At 45.5% G+C, this 18,864-nt stretch overlaps 1 protein-coding gene across 1 annotated transcript in view; it reads right to left on the bottom strand.

The window, feature by feature from the left end:
- Positions 1 to 18,864, bottom strand: part of LOC147708987 (uncharacterized) — a 540,404-nt gene that overhangs the window by 170,358 nt on the left and 351,182 nt on the right. The window contains exon 13 of the mRNA XM_086927584.1: positions 1,442 to 1,585. Within this exon, the coding sequence (XP_086783710.1) occupies positions 1,442 to 1,585 (144 nt within the window). The remainder of the gene's footprint in view (positions 1 to 1,441; positions 1,586 to 18,864) is intronic.

Consider the following 18,864-nt stretch of genomic DNA (forward strand, 5'->3'; position numbering starts at 1 on the left):
TTGTACTGTAGGAGAGATTCTTTCCTGACAACGTTGTTCACTGCTTTTTTAAAGCCTGCCAAGTTCCCTTGTAGATCCCACAGTTGTCGCGCCCCCAGTTGCTTTTATTGCGTCCTCCAGAAAAAGCCTTGCTGGGCTATTATCTTTACTTTGTATTTTTTAGAGGGCTTGCCAGGTTCAAAGGGCTACTGGCGCAATCGCTCTACACATTTTATTTAATAGCTGTCATCCATATAGGAACAGTAAAATAAAAAGTCCAAACTAGTTCAGGGGCATCACAACGGATGCGTTTGCATGGGTCGCAACATACAGCGGCCATTTTGGAATGGTTCAACATTCCAAGATGGCCATCAAGGATAAACATGCAATGCAACACATGAGCTTGCATGTGTCATGACGCACCGGTGGGTATTTTGGTTTGTTAATATTGCTGCTCCAATATGGCCAATGTCTATTTCAGAACGGTAAAGTAAGAACAAAACAACAAACACTGGCAAAGCCGGTAGGCTTGCACTCAAACCTTTAGAGGTGATAAAAATTGGCTTTACCAACGCTTGTTAGTGCCAGCTCACATCATGACTGATGGCAGCGAAAATAAACAGGTTTCACATCACCTTTTTGGAATGCAGTGGCAAATTACTTTAAAAAGAAAAATGTTGGCCGCCAATACTTGCACTACAAACCTTTTTTAAAACTGGTAAAGCAACATATGAGGGCTTACGCTTGGCTTTCCCACTTTATAAAACAATGTGCATAATCGATCATGAATCCGACTTACAGTCTGGCATAAAGATTCTTCACACTTCTTGACAGAAACAGTCCAGAAAGCAGTTTCTGGACTTTTTCTGAGCCTTAAAATTCATTCTTTATGCCATCATTACAAGTTGCATGGTACAGGTGAGGCGCAAATGTTGCGTAACATGTATTTATGCTATGTTGAGTTATGCATTTACTGATACTGTACGGTAACACCCCAATAGTACCATGCAATTATGAACCACTGTGAATTCTCCGTTCCATGGGGTTTAATGTTCCCATTTACGACCTGCTAAGAGGTTCAAAGGGGGTGGTGGGGAGGATCGCGGAAAAGGACTTCCGGGTCTCAATCCATACAAAACAGCTAGGAGGCTTCCCAGTATGTCTACAGGGCCGGACTGGGAACCAAAATAGGCCCTGGCAAAGTGCTCAGCCGGCCCCCGGTGGGAGGTCTGACCTCTTTGCCGGGGCCGGTTTTCGGCCGATTTTGTTGCAGGGCCTATTTTGCAGCTATGCTGCATAAACGGCCCTGTAACAAAAACAGCCCCCAGGGGCCCAACACCGGCCCCCACCCTTGCGGCACACCGGGGTATTGCTCGGTGCCCGCAACGGCCAGTCCGAGGTTTGTTTTTGCTTCAAACTCACAAAAAGTGTTCACTGTGATACATTGGTATACGAAACTTACATATGAAGAACTTCCTGAGGTGTTGGAGTGAAGTTAGAAGGCTTCTTGGGGAGTTTCCGAAGTAAATGTCCCAACTTCAAGAATCCCTTCAGCAACTGAACATTGAAGAGAGAAAACTGGTTTGCTGCCTGAAGGGTCTGTGAGCTAGAGAAAAAGACAACCGCAGTAAACACCTTGATTGAGGAAATGTTTAAAAAAAAAAAAATACATTTCTACATTTCAGTTACTGATAGCTTTAGCTGTCTGGGAGACTTTAAGTTACCAATATTATTACAGAGAAATTGATCTTTCAGTCAGGTCTCTTCAGACATGGGTTCTTAGGTATCTATCAAGGCACGCCACTGGTTGGATGGGCTCTGTTGCAAGCCCTTCACCGCTTCAAGTAGTTATCTCTTCTTGATTTTCCCACGCCGCTTGATTACCGTTACCTCACTCCACACCCCACCATCACTTTCCCCATTTATTCCTCCATTTCTCCTCACTACCCGTTCACTGAGGTCATCAACTCTCTTCCTCATTGCGTATCATTCTTCTATTCATGCCTCCCTTGCTCACCACCTGTCCTTCTGGCTGTCATCGCCCCTCGCTCATCCTCTCCTCCTCGCCTCATGCTCCCCATCATCACCACTTCACCTCCATCGAACCCTTCATGATCATCCATGCCCGAGTCCTCCTCACTGACGACTGCTGCCTTGCTCAATCAACAAAAGAGCCAGATATCCTTCCATGGCATTAAACTAGTTTGTATATACAAGTGAATACTACCTATAAATGGGGTGACTTCTTTCACCATATTGCACCAGTGCATATATGTAGCACTAGTGCAATCCTAGGTGGGCAGTCCCTCATTAGCATGGGAGGCTGCCCACAAGCTAATGAGGGAAACACATTGCCTCTGCACCCGTGGCAGTATGGGCACAGGTGTAGAGGGAAAGAGACTGTCGGGAGATGCACTGACTAAGAGCCACAAAAAGGTATCCCAGAGTCAGTCAGGTAATGCATTCTCGAGGGCCATCCCTGCAAGGGGGGAAGAGATTACCATGAACCCCCCGTCCCAGGCTCCCCCCTGCAGGTGAATGCAGTCACTCACTGCTCCCACCAGCAGGGGTATCACTGCCCCCTGTGAATAGCAGACCGGATGCCACCTGAACTGTGAAACAGCCTTTCACAAATGTGCTTTCCCTAGGGCAGGTGCGAGTTTGGGCTGTGCTCGGGGAAGCACATTGTCTATAAGAGGGGACACTGACCACGTCTGCGCTTGACACACCCATTCAAAAGTGTTCCAGGGCAATGCAGCCAACATATAATATGGCCGCTGGTCAGTTCATATCCTCAGATGGAGGGGCCCGTCATGGATGTCTGTGGGAACACTAGTATTATCCTAAGCTACAGAAGAACTAGTTACTTACATTCAGTAATGACATCTGTTAGAGACTTTATAAAGCAGCAGATTCCTTACTTTGGATTATTCCCAAGGCATCTGGAAGTTTTAGAGCAGTACCCCTATGCCAGTAGGTGGGGTCGTTCAGCTCCAAGTCGGAATCGTCTGGGCCTGAAGGGACGTGCGCAGTGGCTATTCAGGCACCACCCCAGTGTGCTAACATCAGTATCTTTTTGCAGCCTTCCACAAGAGAAACATGGAGCCACGAAGAATGCTGACATACTGGTGCAGATTGCTAAGGCCCAGAGAAGGGTGACCCTAATGAATCAGTTTGCAGAGCAGAGGGGATGGGAGGGTCGGTAAGGAATCTGAAACTAAATAGTGTCTCTACCAGATAAGGTGTTACCAAAGGTAAGTAACTTGTTGATTTGCTAGAGACTTCTATCCACAGATTCCTTACCTTGGAATAGATACTCAAGCAATAACTCTCCGGAAGTGGGTCAATGCAATGAATCAAATCAGAAAGTCCGGCAGGACCGAACAGGCGAAGTATCCATCATGACAGACCTGACCATCTAGACAGTAATGGTTTGTGAAAGTGTGTAACAAGGCTCACATTGCTACCTGACAGATGAGCAGGAGAGGGACTCTGCGAGCTAATGTAGTGGTCGCTGCCATGACTCTGGTAGAATGAGCACGCAAGCCCTCAGGGAGTTGCTTTTCGGCCAATGCGTAGCAGATCTTTACGCAGAGCACTATCCATCTTAGCTCCAATATACCCTACACAGAGTTGATCGTTCACCCGGAACTGTCTTGTGCAATCGGGGTTTGAGGACAATGTTCTTTTTGGGTCCAGACGGTGGAGCCTCTCCTCTTCTTTAGAAGGGTAAGGCAGAGCAAAAAAAGATAGGCAGGGTGATCTTCTCTGATTCTCTTTCCTTCATTTAGAAAGTGACAACCAGCACTCTATGTTTAGAACTTGAACCAGATTGATCTAGTTAGGTAAGATTTATCCATCTACTTTCTGGCATCATCCTATTCATTAGTGTCGCCTTCTGAGTCCAGACTGACTATCTATGCATCTAACTCTGCAGGTTACTACCAGTTCTTTGTCCTGAGGAAGACCCCAGATGATTTTTCTTTATAGGGGTCGAAATGTCGACATTCAATGGGCCTAAAGATATCTTTCATTGATGGACATGCAGAGCCAAATGCACATATCACTGGGTTGTGATTGACTTAGTCTTAAACTACATAAGTACTGGCCCTTGTACATATTGTAAATTTTTACTGTTTTAGTTCTTTGTTTATTATTTTGCATTGGCTCACTGATTTTCAGGGCAAAAGTCGGGCTGAAGTTTTAATAGTTCATGACTATGTTTATTCAAGGCTACGGTTTCAGTAAACCTTGAACATGCACTTTATGATCTAATGGCGGTATATGTAAAACAGTGATCTTGTATTTGCACCAAAAAGTATTTGTAGCATTTTGGAGTTTATATATGCACTTTATGATTTAATGGTGGTACATGGAAACTGTGATCTTGTATTTGCTCCAAAAAGTATTTGTAGCATTTTAAAGTTCTTATATGAACCCCACAGGAAAGCACAAGTAACAGATGAAGAGGTTAAGGACTCGATACAAATGATTTTATAACTTATCAAAATCATAGTTTTAATGTATTTGTTATATTGCATATGTTTTAATAGTGATAGTGGGGATAGGTCATACCACTGCCATCTTTCTACTAATGCCTTTACAGTGCTGAATGGTAATGAATATATCTACATCAACTGTACTTAAATAACTGAAAAGTGATTTTATATGCATCTTTTATGGTTTTAATTGAACCGAAATAAAGAATGTTTGACTTATTTTCACTTTCACTGCACTGTCACTTGGAGCACCTTTTGTTGGCTGCAGTATGATGATCAGTCTTCTTAGTTCATTGTTGCAAATACAATACTGAACATCCTCATGTTTGTGGATTTTCTGTTCTTTAGTTCTCAAGAATACATAATTTCTTTTTTGTTTATTTATTATGTTGGACCCATCACATGTCAAATCATATAAAAAAATTCCAGGCAGAACATTGTTTTATTCGTACATGAAAGGGTGTCACAGCCTTTGGGAGGAAGGAGGCACGAGTCCTCAGAACCAACTTGTCTGGGTAAAAGGCAGTATAAGGAGGAATTACAGAGAGGGCCTGCAGTTTGCTTACCCTTCTGGCCGATGTTATGGCCACTAGAAGGACCGTTTGGATAGTCAGCAAGCGAAATGGACAGTTGTTTAGCTGCTCAAAGCACACACATCTGTGGAAGGTAAGGTCAAGATTAAGATCTCACTGAGGCATGATGAGTGGGCCTGGGGGCACATATGTTGTAATCCTTTCAGGAACCTAGTCACAGCAGGTGACTTGAACAGAGAAGGTTGGTCCGGCAACCATAAGAAAGCCGAAATGGCAGACAGACAACCTTTAACTGTGCCCAAAGCAGAGAAATGCTTATCTAGAGAAATAACTAATAGGAGAACATGGGAAAAGGGTGCAAAAAAGGGTCAATATTTCTGGAAGCACAAAATGCCACAAATTTGCCCCAACTGCAGGTATATATCGTCTTGGTGGAGGGATGCCTGATTGCCAAAATAACTGGAGACTTCAGGGGGGAGGTCAAAAGCTGTCACTGTCACTGCTTAATCTCCACGCATGAAAACGGAGGGTAGACAGGTTCAGGTGCAGAGCCCTCTCCTGTTGCTGCAATAGAAGATCCTCCCGAAGGGGGGAGTCTGCTCAGAAGCTCAGGATCCCATACTTTGTGACGAGTCTGGAGACACAAGAATGACTTGGGCCCGATTGTCCTACTCGAGATGAAAAGCGTCTCCAAGCTTTTTAAACCCCAGTACGTACAACTGATAATATTGTGTGTTCTCAGGAGTGGCCACCCGATCTAACCACGGCTCTCACCACTCTAGTAATAGAACTTGCACCACCTCTGGGTACCATTCTTAATCTGCTAGACATTGGCATTCAGAAAGTCTGCCAGGTGTTGAACCGCCAGGGAAATGCCTTGATGTTCCAACCATGTCCAGAGACGCAGGGCCTCCTGACAAATGGTCCACAGCCCACCCTGCTTGTTGCAATACCATATGGCAGTGGTGTTATCCGTGAACACCATAACTAGCCTTCTCTTGATCGAAGGAACAAAGGCTTTCAGTGCCAACTGGATTGCCCGGAGCTCCAGTAGGTTGAAGTGAAGCCCAGACTCTACCGGAGATCAGAATCTCAGATGGGTGCCTCAGCCCAGGAGTGATTCATCTGTCACTACAGTGAACTGTGGTTGGGGGAGGGAGAGTGGAATTCTGCTGGCCCAATCACTGTTTGTTAACCACTACTGCAGATCTTTTGCAGTTACCTCTGAGAGCTGGACCAGGTCGGAGAGATTCCCCTGATGATCATTGGAAGTTCGGGTCCCACTGCAGAACCCTAATATGCCAATGGGCATGTGTCACAAGGAGGAGATGCAGATGGCCTTGAGGCCCCATAGCCTCAGAATCAGTCTCATCAAAATCCAGGCTAGAGGCTGAAACATCAGAATCATAGCCTTAATATCCTGGACTTGCTGTTTGAGAGAATAGATCCGAAACTGCACTGTGTCCAGAACAGCCCCCACGAAAGAGAGCGACTGAGAGGGAGTTGGGCGTGACTCAGCATGATGATAGTGAGCCCTACCAATTGTAGAGATGGCTGCCTGGGGCGAGCCTGCTGTCAACATCCAATCATCAAGTTAGGGGAAGACTGGAACCCCTGAACTTTGCAGATGTTCTACAACCACCACCGTCACTTTCGTGAAAACCAGAGGGGCGCTGGTGAGGCCAAAGGGGAGCACAGCAAACTGAAAATGCTCTTGGCCTACCGTGAATCACCGGTAGCGCCTGTGGACCGGCAGGACTGGGATGTGGAAACATGCAACCTGCACCAAAATCCAGTCTCCTAGAGGGTCCAGGGAAGATAGGACCTGAGCTAAGGTGAGCATTTTGAACTTCTCCTTTTTCAGCAAGAACGTGAAAGGGTAAAAGTGTAGGATAGGACAAAGGCTTCTGACCTTTTGAACACCAGAGAGTAGCTGGAATAGCAACTGTGACCTAATTCTAAAGCCAGGACCCTCTTGATTGCTTCTTTGGCCACAAGAGCCAACACTTCCTGACAGAGCAAGGAGAGTTGGTCTTCTTTTGGCTGGTCATACGTGGGTGGCATGGATGGTGGAAGTTCCAGAAAGGAGATGAAGTAGCCCTTCTGGACTATTTACAAAACACACTTGTCGGATGTTACAGTGAGACAGGAGATGGTGAATCCAGCCCCCTCACCCCACTGGGTGCCTGTGGTGGTAGGGGGGCAAACTAAAGGGATTTAGAGGCTTGGTTGCCAGGGGTGGTGCATAAATGCGACCTCTGGTTGGTGGTCCCACTTGATCTGTGGGAGCCGCATCCACTGGCACAAAAGAGCTGTGAACCCTGTTGGCCTCGATGGCTGGGCGGGAAAGAACGTGGTTGGTAGCCCCTGCAGTAACAAAGGAAGGGGCTAAAGGCAGACTGAAGTTGGCAAGGGGGCCATGGATAGGCCCAAGGACCTGCATGCAGCTCTGCTAGCCTTATAGTGAGCCTTATAGTGCTCTAGTACTGAGTCTGCCTATTTACCAAAGAGGTCAGAGCCTTCAAAGGACATGTCCACTAATGAAGCTTGGACATTCCCAGAGAAGCCAGTGGTTCTCAGCCAGGCGTGGCCTTTCAATTATTTTTTTTATTTTTTTATTTATTTATACAGAAACACATGAGTCGGTTGATACAGAAAAGAAAACAGCAAAAGGAGAAAACAATTTTTTTCGATCCTGTACATCTCCAACACTTGACATTTTGAAGCAAAGCAAAAGACAAAATTATGAATGAACAGAATTATGTACGGGGCAGTCTTAATTAAATCCAACAAGAGATTATACAAAATCTAGATAAGTCCCCCCATTTACCTCTCGAGATAGTTTGTAACTAACCCCCAAATCTGTTCCCCGATCTTCTTTCTGCGGGGGCTCTTGAAGGCATAGAGACTATATTCCATATTGTGTATTGAAAAAAAGCGAGCCCACCAGGCTTCAAAAGCGGGGGGTTCTTGTTGCAACCATGCAGATGCAATACATAGCCTGTACACTGCAGTTACTAGAAAAATAAGTTTAGCATATTTCTTCGAGATGCTAGTATTCCCTGTACCCATTTCAACACCCAATAGTATCTGCGTTGCTGATAATTATATCTGACTACCCACAATTGCCGAGACACATTTTTCTATCTGAGACAACAAGGGAGCTAACATAGTACATGTACAGAAAATGTGAACATCATCCGCTGAGGTAAACCCACACCGAAAGCATTTACCTATTGCATCTCCCGACCATTTAGACACCTTATCTGGGGTATAGTATAGGTTATAGATTGTTTTGAAATGTTGAGCCACTAACTTTGCCGACAAGAATAAATCTTTAGCCATAACTAATGAAGTTTCTATCTGAATGTCCTGTCTGCCTAGTTTAGCACACCATTTACTGTTTTGCTGCTCTAGATCATTTTCTTTAGTGTCTAACAAATGTTTATATAATGCACCAATTCTTACCCCATTCATAATGTCTTCAATTAAAGAATTCGGTTTGAAATTACCTCCCAGACCCATTAAATAATTACGAATCTGTAGATATTTTGCGAAATGGTCTCTAGGGAGAGAATATTGTTCTCGTAATTGTTCAAAAGATTTACAATAACTAGCATCATACAAATCCCCCACCACTCTAATGCCTTTCTGCCTCCAATTAAATACAGTTCTGTCCCAGACATCTAAAGGTAGGAAAAACGACGATGAAAATGGGGTATACCACGTTATTTTCCCAAGGCCCAGTAGCCTCCTAACTGTATGCCAGACCTTATATGCAGGTGTCATTGTCTTAAAACGTGTACGGTTGTAGTAGCTTTGTTCGAAATACTTAAATAGACAGTTTTTTACTTTTACCCCCAGCAACATTTGATAGATCGATGGAGAATCTGCAGGTCTTGCTGGATCTTCGCCAGTTAATAAAATTCCCATTCCTTGCAACATACACGCATAATAATAAAGTGTGAAATCCGGAACCGACCAACCTCCCACATTTCTTGGGAGAATCATGAAACGCCTAGCCCTTCTAGCCTTCCCTCCAGACCACATAAAGCGCATACATACTGTCTGCAGTTGTTCCAGACAGGTCTTCAGGACTTCTAAGGGTACACATCGGAAAAAATATAAAATTTGAGGCAGAATCAGCATTTTTAATAGGTTACACCGACCTACTAATGAAAGATGTAAACATTCTGCATGATCTAGTTTTTTCCGAGCACTGACTAAGAGCTGATCCCAATTACCTTTAACTAAGGCAGTTGTACTAGCATGCAACGTGCCTCCTAGATAAACCACCTCCTGACATAGTCTAACATCGGTGTAATTTGGTATATTTATACTAAGTAGCTGGGTTTTTGCTGAGTTTAATTTGTATCCCGATGATTTACCAAATTCTAGGGCCAGATACTCTATCGCCTGCATTGCCATGATGGGTTTAGACGTGACCACTGCCACGTCATCGGCATATGCTAGCACCTTAACATGATATATATGTACCTTTAGTGGAACAATATTAGCATTGGAGTCCAGCATTCTTAAGAAAGGCTCAATGTATAAAGCAAATAGTAAGAGGGAACAGGGACACCCCTGTCTAGTCCCCCTACCTATTTGTACTGCCGCCGATTCCAGGCCCATGGTGCTGATCCGGGCTACCGGTTGCTGATACAAAACCTGTACTGATTTGATAAATTCAGGACCAAAACCGCGATTCTTCAAGTTATCCCACAGAAAAGACCAAGCCACACGGTCGAAGGCCTTTTCTGCGTCCAATAAAATTAAACAAAAGGGTTCCCTGGTTACCTTAACATAATCAAGCAATGTTATTACTCTTCTAACATGATTAGTTGTACCACGTTGAGGAATAAACCCATGCTGTATTTTTGAAACAAGACCCGAAATAACCCCAGAGAGCCTATTTGCTAAAATCTTCGAGTACATTTTACCGTCTACATTTAGTAACGATATAGGGCGATATGATCCCGGTAAATTGCGTGGCTTGCCCTTTTTGTGAAATACCACTATAGTCGCTTCTTGCCAAGTTTTGGGGGCGGAGCCTTTCTGTGCTGCAAGCATCGTTGCCAATAGGTTGTTTTTTAGGAGCGCGAAAAACGTTTTATATATTTCTAAGGGTAATTTATCTGGGCCAGCAGCCTTGCCCAGTGCCAGTCCGTTTACCGCTGATTCTAATTCCTCCAGAGTAATAGGCGCATCTAACATTACCCTATCATCTTCCGAAAGATCTTTCATACAATATTGACTAATCAGGGATGCAGAATTGCCACTAATATACACATCCCCCTGATAAAGCAGCTCATAAAACTGTCTAAATATCTCCAAGATGCCCTGTTCATCCTTAACAGGGTCGCCTTTGTGATCTAGTATCTCATCGACCCGCTGGGCTGCCGCTTTTGCTCTTAATCTTTGGGCGAGGCATCTTCCACTTGCCTCGCCATATTCATAATGACTTTGTTTTTTAGAAAGAAATTTTTTAGCTGCTTCCTGTGACCACCTCAGATTTATTCTTGCCTTCAGACGCGCTACTTCATTAATCTCTGCATCAATGTTACTCCCTGCCTGTATCCCTACCATAAGCGCCTCTTCGGCCGTGATCAGCTCTTGATACAATGCCTTTATTTCTGCCGCTTGTTTTTTTTTATTGTACAGACCCCAACTCAATACCTCCCCATGAAAAGCAGCCTTAAAACAATCCCACACACACCCTACATTACTACTCCCCCGATTAATGTTGAAAAACGATGCAATCCACTCCTTCATATATTCAATAAAGAGTTGTTCAAACAATAATTTGCAATCAAAGGAAAACTGTTGTGGGCGTTCACCGGAAATGATACTGGAGAGCGTCAATACAACTGGCCCATGATCTGATGTCACTCTAGGATATACTTGGATTATAGCCTGATTCAACATCAAAATAGAGACAAAAAAATAGTCTAATCGGACCAATGTGCGATGTGGAAAAGAAAAGAAAGTATACCCAGGCAGCCCGCTTCTTACAACTGACCAGGCATCCACCAATCCATGTGCTCCCAGAAGTGACTGTAATGCTTTGAACACTTTCGGTTTCCTGCCTATATATTTCGCCTTCTCATTATTTAGCACATTAGGCGCTAAGTTTATATTGAAATCACCGCACATAATCAGTGGTGTGGGCCAAGCTGCCAGTTCCACATTAAAAAAACTAAGGGTTTCTGCTTCGTCTAAATTTGCTCCATGTACAACACACACAGTAACTTTAATATTACCCACCACGCATTCTGCTATCGCCCAGCGTCCCAGCCTATCAGATTGCACCCTCCCTGTGGTAACTATATGAGCCTTAGCAAGGATTGCGACCCCTCTGGCCGCTCCTGAATATTTAGTGCAAGCTATTAAATTGAACCCAAATTCTGTTAACAGGTGTCTCTTTGACCAAGTCACATGGGTCTCTTGTAAGCATATGATGTCACATTGCAGAGCCCGTATCTCTTGTGTAACTCTCCGTCTTTTCTCCAGTGCATTCAACCCCCTGACATTCAACATGCCAACCCTTAGACCCCTACCTGCCATTTAGCCACTTCATATATTGCATCTTTACTCCAAATAAATTTCACCAATTGCTCCCCATCATCACCAAAATACAAGTTTCTTCTCAACCCTAACTCATGTGTTATTTTCTTTTTCTTCCCCAATTCCCCACTCCCCGACTTAACCCCTCCCCACCCAAACCCACCCTCCCACCCTCGCCACCACCCTTCATGAGGCTTAAGGACCATGTCCTCTGTGATGCAAAAGTGCCCTCACTGCGTGTCATGACCCCCCCCCTTTTTTTTTCCCCTTCTTCCTTCCCCTTTTTTCCCCTCCCAAACTCATGATCAGCAGCCTTACTTCAGGCTGATTGTAACCACATTAGGATGTCCTCTGTAAATAGCCATTCTAGAACCAGCAAGAATCTGTGACCCATTATAAATTAGTGCATTTCTCTCATACATGTATAATCAAAAGTCCTCGACCTATGCCTAGTCATTCAATTATCTTTAAACTATTCTTTGTAGTATTCAGTAATATCAAGGCCCTTAAACCCAGGGCACCGATTATCTACTTAATACTCCAATTTCGAATTTCCAATTCTAACTCCTAAAAAAAAATAAAAAAAAAATAAAAAAAAAGGAATTTTTTTATGTGTGGACACAACTCCTAATGTGCTATAACCTATAGTTTAGGAGCAGAACAACACTATGTTATATCTCCTACACCCCTTAACCACCCATTTTCACCCTCCTGAATTTTGGCTCAAATTGAGTTCCCTCTCGAAGTTACGATATGTCCTTTATATCCTTCATAGTCTATTTCAGAAAGTTCTCTATTGAGGTTAAGTTTTCGCTTGTTTATCCATTTGGTTCAAGTATACCTGAGCCTCAGACCCAGAAGTAAAGTATCTCGTTTGATCTCTAAAGATAGTCTTCCATTTGGCTGGGTTGAGTAAAAAGCATTGAGCGCCTTTTTCCTGGAACGATGCGATTAACTTCCGCATCTGCCATCTCTCATTAACGGTTCTTGGGCAGAAGTCTGGACGAACAAAAAACTCACATCCAGCCACCTTCCTCCTTTTCACTGGACGTGCAAGATCATATAAAGCCTCTCTCAGAAGAAAGTTATTTAGGCAGATCAAGATGGCCCTTAGATATGCTTTCTGTACATTGTCCCGCCGACGATTCACAAAAGGAAACCTATGTGCGCGAATGATTTCAATTTCAAAATTCCAGGATTTTAATTCCGGAAAGGCCTCACTGAACAGCTGTATAATGAACCTACGGGGATCCGATCCCTCTTTACCTTCCGGAATGCCCAGGACGCGTAGATTATTGCGCCTAGCGCAATTCTCAAGGTCAATAGGTTTCCAGTCTATGTCCGAATTTGATTTTTGTAATATTTCAATAGCCGACTGATGTTTTCCCAGGCTATCTTCAGTTGAGGAGACTAGCTGTTCCACCTCCGTCACCCTGGTAGTTACCTCAGTACAAGTTTTCACTAGGCGCCTTACAGTATTCTGCAGCTTTTTCACCGCTCCTTGTATCCGCAGCCCTTCAGCCCTAGTCTCATTTCGATGAGCCATTACGCTTTTATATATTAGACCCAAGGTGACTGCATCTTCATTTATCTCCTCTTCCTCCAAATTGAGCTGGGCACATGGGTAGCCTTGATTCTGGCTTTCAGTTCCTGCCTCTTCTGGCATCTTCCTGACTGTCTCACATGTAGCTCCATGTTCATAGCCATCCTGCTCTTCTTCATCTGGCGTTGTCCCCCAGTCTCCTAGATTGCTTAGGCTGTCCTCATCATTTCCTTCATTTTCCTTGTCTGATGGAGAGGTCAAATCCGACATTGAATAAAATTTTCCGTCCGAGCCAGCATATTCTGAACCATTACCACCCTCGACCTCCAAATTAATATTTGGCCCTGTAATGTTAACAACGTCATCTTCACTGTTAACTATTTCTATTTCGATTTCCTCTGTTGTTTCGAGCTGGGAAATTACAAGTAGATCATTATCAGGCAGTGGTGTTTGTTGCGGGTCATTCTGAAGTCCAGCCATCATTTGCACATTATGAGATTCCACATTAGATGCGTCTACCTTGGATTTGTTGTTTTTTTTATTAAAAATTGCCGGGACAACTCGCTGTCTCACTGCCCGTCTTGTGGGCCTTTACTTGAAAGTGTTGCAGCGTTTTTTTGGGACGGTTGAGCGCTGGGGGTTGTCACTATAGGCGAAGCATCCTGACGTATGTCAATTATCCCCTTCGATTGTCCACCATTAGATGCTGAGCCCAAGGTTTCATCTCCGATGGAGCACTGCAATGGATCATCCGCAATATTCCCTGTGATATTTCCTGCAGCATTCCCTACTATTGGATTATTCATAGAGGCTTAAACAGCGGCTGCTCCTCGGTTCCTCGTGCCACCTCTACCCCTCGCCATTATATTTAAGTCTGCCAGAGATGGAGAAATGCGAATTTTACTGCAGGAGTACTTTCCTCAAACCTCGGTGCAGTCGGGCGTTTTCCACTACTTGTAGTTTTCAAAAAAAGTCTTATGCTTTAAAGATATTTAACAGATGTACAACCACAGCAGCAACAAGTCACTTTTACCCCCCCAGCGTAGCTCACCGTGCTCTGTAAGTCCGTTAACCACCGCACACGTAATACCTAGCAGCTAGCAGGTACCGCCGGCAATATTCAAAATGGAAACACTCTCCTTCAAACAATGTCCCGTCTTTTGCGTGAGCCGAGTTTTCCACTCTGTTCGACTCTTGATTCTCGCAGCTGCAGCGTGTTTACAGTTACTGGGCGAGCCCTCCCAGCTTACTCCGATGACCGCCTCCTCAGGAACTCCAGCCGCCGGCTGCCTCTCCACCTTGCTGACAGCTCCAGGTGCCCCGTACTCCGCACTCTATGCCAAGAAACCACTCGTTTAGAACACAGGACTCTGCGCAAGGGAGAAAAGCAGCAATATCGGCGTCTTCAATGCGCTTCCACCAACGCCGCCGTCCAGCAGGTAAGAGGTGCGGAAAAGACTAGAGGGGGGGATTACTGGAGAGTCATGTAGAGCGCAGCGTTCAGAGCACTTCACCGGCCACAGCAGCGGCCGCCATCTTGCCCCTCTCAATGATACTGACAATGAGATTGTTCTGCCCAGAGATTCGGCAGTGCCAAGCACAGATCTGAGGGTAAACTTTGCTGCATCTCGCCCATCGGGCAATTGCTTGTGAGAGTATGGTTTGAGCCAGCTCTGAGACCATAGCACTTGCTCAACAGAATCCCACACACTGTGTTGGTATTGGCATAAAAGTCACTCAGTGTTCAAAGACCGCAGTGCTAGGCTGGCAGAAGAGAAAATCCTCTTACAGATGGTATTCAGCCTTTTGGATTCTCTATCCAGTTAAGTGGGGGGAACACGCCGGGGTTGATCCTGGAAGTGGAGGCTTGGATCACCAAGCTCTCCGAGATGGGGTGCTGGGTGAGGAAACTCGGGTCCCAGGAGTGGGATGAGGGTGGTGGGCACTTGTCCTATGCAGGGCATGGACCAGGACCCAAGGAGGACATCTTTGTGGGCTTCATCACATGGAAGTAAAGTTTCAGAAGGGGAGACTCCAAACTAAAGCTCCTCCATCAAGACGTTTATCTTGACTGCCATTGTGGGCAACTGAAGTTCCAAGACCTCAGCAGCCCTCCGCACCACCCTTGCGAATGAGGGACTTTCCTCCGAGGTCAAGGTAGAGGTAGAGACCAGGTCAGTGTCTGGGGAGGTGTCCAAACCACTGGCATCAGACAGTTCCTCATACCACTTGTTCTCTATGTCATCAAGGACATGATAGTAACCTTAAAAGTCCTCAGACCCCTCCCAATCGTCACACTCTCCAGGGCTGTCAAATGAAAAGGGCACTGGCTCTGACTTGGAAGGCATGGTACCAGTCGGCGCTGGAGTCAGTGCCAGAATTAGGTACAATGATGGGGCTGGTGCCGCTTCAGAACGTCTGTGGCACAGGGTGTGATGGCACTGGAGCGGATGATTAGATTGGAATATTCCTCCACAAACCTTATCTAAACCCTCTCTTGTGTCTTGAACTCATACTTCGTAGGGTTGTGGCCATAAGCTGCTTGGAAGATTTTTAATGACAGCATATTGAAAGCAGGGATCTGTAAAGAAATTAGGTATTTTTTTCAGCATAACGTGTGATCTGAAGCGACTTCTGCCACAGCCTAAGAGATATTCAAAATGTACACTATAGAAGGCTGAATTTCTAAGGAGACTGGGAAATCTGGATCAGTTAGAATTCAGAAATAAGATGTGTGTGCATGAAAGACTAAATTTAAGTGGAGAGCAAAGAGGAGTTAGATAGACAAAGGTTGAGCTAAGTGAAATCAGTTGTTAGAAAAACCAAGATTTATGATCAAACTATAGAGTAGAGAAATAACCCTGTAGAATTGTGAAATGGACTGCTTAAGGGAGAGGCTGAGGCCAAATTTAAATATTTTACCAGCTGCAATATCACAGGTTCATGTGGCCTCTCGGCTGTATTCTATATTCAATATTAAGACCTCTGGGACCTCCCACTTGTTCTCAATGTACAAGGAAGTGATTTAGGGCTAGATGTAGGTGGCTAAATACCGGTCGGTAAAGCCGAAATTCGGTAAATTTCAGCGTTACCGGCCGGCATTTAGCCCTGTGCGATGTAGGTATTACCGAATGCCATCGGTAATACAGAATCGGTAAATTAAAGGAAAAGAGTTAACAATTCCTTATTTACCGATCAGTAAAAACAGAAACCTCAAAATACAGAATCGGTAAATAACGAATCGGTAAAAATTCAGTAATGCGATGTAGCAAAATTCGATAATACCAAATTTGTCCAAATTAGGTATTAAAGAATCAGTAATTACCACTGACCCAGAGCAGGTGGTAATCAGGTGCAGTGCATAAAAACAGCCCCAAAATGCAAAAGTGTGAACAGAATTGCGGCCCTCTACGTCATAGCAAGGCGGCTAAGTTTGCGAGCAGCAGGACAGAGGATATGGAGACGGGAAGAGCGTGTGTACAGACTGCGTGTCACACTGTTCCAAATGACTGAGACAGAAATCCATGACAGGTAGAGGCTACACCCACGCACCATCCTTGACCAGATACGGGACCTGCAACTATACCTGGAGCATCAGACACCAAGGGCGCACGCAATACCCACCCATGTACAGGTACTCTGTTGCATGCATCTCCTGGCATCAGGACGTTACCAGAGTGTGATAGCCGCAGCAGGTGGTGTGTCACAGAACTGCCTGTTACGTTTCCTCAACTCTTTTCTGGATGCCCTGATGCAGAGAATGCATCACTACATACGCTTCCCCAGCACACAGGCGGAGCTGCAGCAGACCAAGCTGGCTTTCCACCAAAAGGCACAGTTCCCACATGTAATAGGCTGCATCAATGGGACCCACATATCAATCTGCCCACCTGCAGCTACAGAATACATATACATAAAAATCAACTCACTCCATCAACGTGCAGGTGATATACTTCATCATTACTGACATTGTGGACAAATTCCCAGGGAGTACCCATAACTCCTACATATTCAGGAACAGTGGGATCTATACACGTCTGGCTGCTGGTGAATTCAGAGAAGGACACCTACTAGGTAAATCAATGTGACACACCCTGATGTATATCTTGGACTAACGTATTGGTGACCCAAAATAATGGCACTTTCTTTCCCATTTAGGTGACAGCGCATATGCCCTCCGGTCATTCATACTAACACCATAAATCAACCCATCCACCCCAAGGGAGAGGAGATACAATGTGGCACATGAAAGCACACGCAACGTTGTGGAGCGCACCTTTGGACTGCTAAAAAGCAGGTTCCGTTGCCTCCACAAAAGTGGAGGTGCATGTCAGTACCGCCCCATCATCTGCTGCAAAATAATAGCAACATGTGCAATGCTGCATAACCTTGCCACAAAGAAAGGAACAGCAGTGGAACTAACTAACTCTGAGGACGAGGGTGAGGACAATCCACTGCCAGAGCCCTGCGCAGCTGGTGTGGCAGCAGCACTGGATGGGAGACACAGACGGGCTGAGATAAAATGCAACTATTTCTGAGTGAGTAAGGAGATATAGCCAGTTACTGTATTTGCATGATGGTGTTTAATGTCCAGTGCACACCACCAAGACCTGAATCAGTTTCCATACACCCATGGGTTACATCACCCATTAATGTGCAACCATGGCTGGCTCTATTTTTTGGGCCCAGGCGCTGCACTTGCACGTTCCTTGACCCCACTGTCTGCACTGCCAGTATGTTCCTGGGAAGCGCTGTGGCGTTCGCTGCGCCTCCTGGTCTCGGTGGGAGAGGGTGTAATGCTACTACGGCTAGTAGCCTCCTCACTGCCCCCCCCCCCTCTGCTGTAGTGGCCACCTTCTCAGTTTGCAGCAGTTCAAGTGCTGAGGTTATTGTGACGATTCCCCTAGCCACATCCCTACTACAGTGTGCCATCTCCTCCTGCATGGCAATAGAGCACCTGCACATGAGAGAGGTGGCAGTAGACAGGCGGTTCACCACCTTGGTGTATGCATCAAGTCTCTGCCTCTTCCTGCGCTTAGACATGCGGTCCTCATCAAACTTGGTGAGAGCTGCCTCACATCACTCATGCCCTCAGACATGGTGTTATTATACGCACTGATCCCCTTTTCGATGCGATGCATGTGCGCATTCATGTGTGATATCTCCTGCTGCACTGACCGCATTGCTCTCCATTGCAGGCGCTGGACCTTCAGCATGTTGCCTTCCAGCCCAGCGAACACACAGTCACTTTGACCCGGAATTGGAGGACTGGCTGCCCTTGACCTGCGGCGCCTTGAGGATGTGTGGGCGGGCTCTGATGGGAACTCGGATCTTTCCCTATTGCCATCCTCAGCCACTGTGGACTGTTGGCCCCCTGTGCTCTCTTCCTCCGACACCTCCATCTGCTGGAAGGTGGCCACTGCATGCCTCCTCCTGCCTGACTGTGGTGGTGGTGTTGATTGTGGCAGTGGTGATGGTGTTGTTGGTGATGGCGGCGTTGTCTGGAGCTGTGGTGATGGTGGGGAGGGAGACGTTGGTGGTGCTGGTGGTGGTGGGGTTGTGTGCCCTGCAGGCGACTGCTCCTCCTCCTGTTGTCTCCCCTCTGGCCTGGGTGCCTTCCCTCTGCTCCCCTCTGCTGCACTGCGAGATGTCTCGCCTGTAAAGATAGAATGTAGATATACTCACTTATCTGGCAGCATTTGCATTGCATTAAACATTATGCCTGCCAATCACACTGACTGTC

The sequence above is a fragment of the Lissotriton vulgaris genome, chromosome 6 (genome assembly GCF_964263255.1).
Source record: "Lissotriton vulgaris chromosome 6, aLisVul1.2, whole genome shotgun sequence".
NCBI lineage: Eukaryota > Metazoa > Chordata > Amphibia > Caudata > Salamandridae > Lissotriton > Lissotriton vulgaris.